Raw genomic sequence first — 6,018 nt, 5'->3', positions numbered from 1 at the left:
CTCCTGACAACCACCTATCTGCACTGCCCTGCCCTACCCCACACGCCCCTGCCAAATCACATACCTTGGATTTCCGGGCCCCTTTCTTGCCTCCAGCTTTCTTTGACACTGGCTTCTTCTGGGATGGAGACTTGGCCTTTTTGGCTGGGGGTGGCGTGATGATGGCTTCCAACTTCCCTTTGGATCCTCGTTTCTTTGCTAGCAACTCTGGGTGGATGTTTGGTAACACCCCGCCACTGGCTATGGTGACTCCTTTTAGTAGCTTGCAGGAAAACCAAAGTAGCAGATGGTGAGCTAGACCAGCCTGCCCCTGACCTTCAAGAAGTCAGCCCTGCCCATCCATGCTTTTGATTTTGGTTGGTAGAGTTCCTCCCTCCATGGCATCTACAAGGATGCTGATGGGACTCAGCTCACTACACAGGGAACAAGTCTTCAGAGTTCCTCACTAGGCGGGAGGGGTGGTTCATTTGAGAGCCAAATACCTTGTTTCATCCCTGCCCCCCACCCCCAATAAGGCCTTCAGGAGAAACTTCCAAGGGGGGCAGGGAAGCTGCTAACAGTCCAAAATGCAGTCCACACCTTTGAAAGCCAGCAACTTGCCAACCTCCCTCTGCACAGACAGCTCTGTCTCTCAGGTGTCTGGGGTAGGTTGGCTAGGAGAGCCCCGTACCTGATTTAGCTCCTCATCATTGGCCACGGCCAGCAGGATGTGCCGGGGTGTGACCCGTCCCTTCTTGTTGTCCCTGGCCGCGTTGCCAGCCAGCTCCAAAATCTCCGCTGTAGGGAACAGAGGGGAAGAGCACATGATTGCATTAGAGCATTGGAGGCTCACATGCATCCTCCTGACCCCCACTCATGGAGATGGGAATGGACACAGTTATCAGTTCACGAAGCAGCTTCCTGAGGTGGGAAGATGCAGGCAGTATGCCTGGCACACGTTGAGCTAAGTCACAGAAGTGCTAAATCAACCCCTGGCCCAACCCTGTTTTGGAGGTGAAGACAGAGGCTTACAGAGGAGAAGTGACTGGTCAAAGGTCCCTCAGTAAGAAGTGGTAGAGCTGAGATCTGAACTTACTTGCCAGACAGGGCTGCCTGTAGTCGGCATTCAGATGTCACCAAGACCAACCCTGATGAGCCAATGGTGTGGTCCTAAGAGTGAACCCTGCCTGCATGGAACTGAGCAATGGGTCATCATGGGTTTCGGGGCCTCAGGGGGCAGTGGCATTTTACAGGTGCTTAGTAAGTCTGTCGATGAAGTTGATGTTGACCACCTGCACACTCAGATTCAAAACTGGAAGGAGATGACTAGACTCTTTACAAAGTCAATGTCATAAAAATACTGTCAAACCTTGGTTCTCAAATGTCTCCCATCTTGAATGATTCCGTTCTTGACCAAGTTGTTCACAGAAAAAAATGTCTCTGTTGTCAAAACAAACTTCAGTTTTCTACCTCATCACCCTTTCATGCTGATACCTCAGCATGACAAAAAGTGTTTCTCAGGCAACAAAGGAGAGAATGTTTTTATTGCTGGTGAAATCAATGATTAGCACAACTTTAAAACAGAAAGAGGCCATCAAGAGTGCTTACGCCCACCCCTAGCTGGTTTGGCTCAGTGTATAGAGCATCGGCCTGCGGACTGAAGGGTCCCGGGTTTGATTCTGGTCAAGGGCACATCCCTGGGTTGTGGGCTCAATTCCCAGTAAGGGGCGTGCAGGAGGCAACCAGTCAATAATTTTCTCTCATCATTGATGTTTCTATCTCTCTCTCCCTCTCCTTTCTTCCCTGAAATCAATAAAAATATATTTTTTAAAAAAGAGTGCTGATGCCCAGCACAGATGGACCTATCTCTTGCTAAGTGGAGAAGGGTGCCTGGGAAGCCTAAATGACCTTAGGCCTCTCAGGTTCCTGGCCAGCCCAGTTTGCCCTTCGTTCTCCCGTGTTCATGGAGCAGGTGGCACGTCTGTAGTGCTATTGCCCTGACTACTGCCCGGGAGGGAGCCAAAGCAGGAGTCTGACCTGAGCACAGACCCTGAGAGTAAGGGCACAGGAAGGAGAGCCTGTCACAGCTGTTGCTGGACTGGAGCCCGTGCAGCAGGAGGGCCGGAGAGGGGCTGCTGCAGCATGGAGCTGTAGCTCACTTGGCTGGCTTCCTGGCCTCCACCATTCCTTCCCCTCCCCTGCCTGCCCCCACTTTCTGAAGCCACAGGTAAGGCCATCAGTGTCTGCAGAGCCAGAATATACAGGAGGCAGGTGGATTACAACCTTTTCCCCATAATGTGTCCCCCATAAGAAGTCTTTACCTGGCCTCAGAGAGAGAAAGCAGCACTCACAGTGGTGCCCTAAGCCCATCCCTTTGGCAAGAAGACCGTTTGAAATTGCGGTTTCTCAGAAAAGTGGAGGGGGCCTGGTTCCTCTTCCTGCTTGGAGTGTTAGTGGAAGGCTCTCCCCATGAGAAAGCACAGAGATCGGTGGGGGTGGGGGGGGGGGAGAGGAGGGATGTGGTCTTCTTATTTTTAGCAGTGCTGCTCTATTGGTGCAGGGAAGATGGAGGTGATGAATGCAAAGCCCTGAGGGTGGGGAAGGGCCTGATTTGGGTAGGGGACAGGCAGTATATAACACAGAGAAATAAAGCAATGGAGTGACTTATAAGTAGCATCCATGGCTGAGAAATCTGAAGATCAATTCTCCGGAATTCCCTTTGACTTCCATGAGCTTTTCCCCCCCATGAACTCTCACACTGTGGATGAAACTTCTAATGGCCTGAGCTTCTATACTTGGACTTGCAAGGACTGGACTCACTTACTGCTAATTAAGCAGTGGATTCTGTGATGCCAGACTAGATCCATCTGAGAGTGACAATGAGGTGGCGTGGAGGGCCTGGGGGAGATGTGTGCAGTGGAATGAAGTATGATTTGGCTCCTTGGAAAGAGCTGGGCATGAGTGTCATTCTGTTGCCTTCTTCTCCAAAGAACCAGAAAATCCAAGACTCTATCCTTTTTTGCAAAACTCTAGCTCACCTTTGAACTCAGCCCTGTGGAGTGGGAGGGAAGCTGTATCAAGTGGGGGCAAAAAAGAGGGGCAGAGATCCATACTCCAGCTAGAATTGAGCAAAAGCCTTGTCTTCCATTTACTCCTGCCTGTTTGCCAGAGGAACAGTTACCATAGTAACCCCTTCATCAAGGGACACAAAAGACAGAGCACCTGGGAGACACACCTTTTATGAGAAGTGGGTGCCCTGCCCCACCCTACACTGCAGCACGAAGAGGGCTGGGCATTTTACAACAGCCAAGGAAGATAGAGGAGAAATCTGACTGATAACAAAAGCAGGAATCCAGGGCACAAACTCCCCTGGCCAAGTATTCATTAAAACCCACCCTTTTGTCCTCAGTCTAACTGTAAAAGCCCAGTTGCAAAAGGCTTTCCTGGCTAAGAGAGGGCTGCCTGCTGCAGGGGAGGGGAGGTGCAAAACGACAGCAACTGGACAAGACGGAACAGGTCCCATCTGCCCTCCAGGGCATGTTCTGGAAGGAGAGGGTGCCCACACTGCTGAGGAATTGGGGCAGGGTGTGAACCACAAGATTTCCTGATTAGGTTTCCTTCCTAGTAAGTGATCTGGGCTTTGCAAATGATAGAAAGGCTAAACCATGAAAGCCCAGCTCAGCTAGACATGGATTCCTGCCACTGCACCCGAGCCCACAGGGATGCCCCCCCACACACACACATACACTGGCTGCCTTCTGGGCTAGGGCAGAGCCAGCATCACCTGAATGGACCCCACACCTCACCTCAGGGGAAGGTGTCCTGCCCTTGATGCAGCTTCTGGTTTGGAAGGTTCTGGGCAATTCTAAAAAAAATTTGTAACTTCTGCTGGTTCAAAAGAAAAGGAATTCTGAGAAAGAGAACCAGGAAAACACCAGATCTACAGATGCAAATCCTTTTCTCCAGTTTCCAGAGCTCAAAGCTTGCATCCTCTCTTGGAGGGAGTTTTCAGGAGCCACAGCCCTGGGGGCTGTAACCACAACAAATGGAATCCATAAGAAACCACAGGAGGAAACTGGAAAGAGCAGTTAGGAAAAGAAACAGTCCCCTTATCAGGTTCTCCACTCATCAAGCCAAGTCTTCCTAGTCAGTGATAGTTTCATTTTGTTACCACTGACCAACTCTAGTTTGGGACCTAAAGCACTTGGGGTCAACTCTGGAGATAACCCTAAGTGTGGTAAGGCTCCCTAATTATAAACACTACGAAGGGGACATACTGAATGAACACCACCAGCCAGCTCATGTGCTATTTTTTAAAGATCTTGTTTGTTTATTTGTTTGAAGATCTAATTTTCGAGACACCCAAGAAGCTTGGCTCCCACTCTACAGCCTTTGTGCTGGCCTGGACCTTATTCTCTCCTCAGAGCAGCAAGCAATGCAGAGGCACCTTTGAGCCCAACTTTCCCCAGCCTCACTGAGCGAGATCATTTTAAGGCCACTTGACAAAATTCTCACAGCCTTGAATAACAGCATTATCTGGCAGCCTTTTCAGCTACAGACCAGCTGTCTGAATATGAATACCTTTGACAGGTCTACTTTCCAAGTTCACCCAGAGACCAAAGGCTTAGAGTCTTTTTTCCCCCCCCTCCAAACATCTTGAACTGAACCATATCTGCTGGATTGAAGCATTCTGTCTATCTTTCTTTAGGGAGATGAAGTCATGGTTTGCAGAATTAGACTCCTAACAGCTAACAGGTGATGTGTGGAGGCTGCGCCAAACTCTAAGCACAAGCCTTGCAAAGCAGAGAGTTGAGGGCTTCTACAGAGCAGTTTGAAGCATCTCCTCTAACAAAAGAAATACTGGGAACAACAACCAGAAATCAAAGAAAAGCCAATGTTCACGTAATCCCAAGGAGAAAACAGGTATTTGCTACAAAGCCAACAACATGACAAGGAATCTGTTTATTGTCATTTCTTCCCAGTCACCAGGCTTCCATCAGCAGTTCGCTGAGTTCAAAACTGTTTTACTCCATCCCTGAAGGCCTTAACTCATCAACCCCAATCGGAGAGTGCTGCTTAGGGTTTCCTGCACCCTGACTGCACCAGTTTCCTCCAATTCCCTCCAGGGCCCAGAGTCCATTGGCTTACATCCCACCTTTTCAGGAGATGAATGGCAGAGTCTGAAGCCTGCTGGGCCATCGACCCAGAGCTCCAGGGCCTCACTTGTGGCCACAGCAAAGCTCTCCAGATCTGCCTGTCCCAGAAGCCTCAAAAGGAACCAGGGATTCCACAGAGAAAATAAAACCTACAGCAGTAATTGAAGGTGGTGTTTTCTGTGCAGAGTATAAGGTATTTTATAAGAATGAGTCATTTTGTTGCTTTTCTGTAGATGTTCCAAATCTGACACAAACTTGTCCTGCTATTAAGCCCACATCACAGGCCCCTCATAAGGGCCAGGAGTTTAAAGGTCCAGGTGGCAGCATCTGTCCAGTCTATCACCTTCCCCACAAATTCTCCCAATAAGACAGAAACACAGCTTCATTGGGGAGTTTCTAAAGTCAGCTAATTGTTTTTCATACTTCAAAGTAAAAAAAAAATTGCATTATACATATTAACAAAGAGATATTATGATTCTTGCCAAAAATTACCTTCATCTAACCCACCAACAGAGCCCCGTGCATGAATACCTTCCCCTTCCGGAAAGCCTTTGTCTACCTTCCCAAATCTCAAGAGCTTCTGTGTCAGCCACCTCCTCGGTCTGTCTTTGGTGGAGGGCAGGAGCCACCAGCACACCGTGGTTAGAGCTGGGATCTTCTGGGTATACATCCCAGCTACTGCACTGAACTGTAAGATGCATCAAGACATACCTGAGCCTCGGTTTCCCATTCTATAGAAGGGGGATGATAACTGAGGTTATCTCTAGGTTTGTGAGGATCAATGAGTTGCCAAGTTACTTGCTAAGAACAATGTGTACATGTAAGCTACTATAATTGAGGCTACTAGGACACTTGATCTTTTAAAAAGTATAGCAGGCTTGAT

The 6,018-nt window shown here is 49.0% G+C and overlaps 1 protein-coding gene across 12 annotated transcripts in view; it reads right to left on the bottom strand.

Moving 5' to 3' along the window:
• Positions 1–6,018, bottom strand: part of LOC102752500 (core histone macro-H2A.1) — a 62,341-nt gene that overhangs the window by 41,484 nt on the left and 14,839 nt on the right. For all 12 annotated transcript variants that reach the window (XR_001513746.1, XR_001513754.1, XR_001513751.1 and 9 more), the window contains exons 2-3: positions 671–777; positions 65–262 (exon numbers count right to left, since the gene is read on the bottom strand). Coding sequence is in view for 7 of the 12 variants with exons in the window: in XM_006753537.2 (XP_006753600.1) it covers positions 65–262; positions 671–777 (305 nt within the window). In the remaining 5 variants the exon portion in view is untranslated. The remainder of the gene's footprint in view (positions 1–64; positions 263–670; positions 778–6,018) is intronic.

Source organism: Myotis davidii, unplaced genomic scaffold, assembly GCF_000327345.1.
Source record: "Myotis davidii unplaced genomic scaffold, ASM32734v1 scaffold471, whole genome shotgun sequence".
NCBI lineage: Eukaryota > Metazoa > Chordata > Mammalia > Chiroptera > Vespertilionidae > Myotis > Myotis davidii.
The sequence above is the reverse complement of the archived record's forward strand: the minus strand, read 5'-3'. Positions and strand labels throughout refer to the sequence as shown.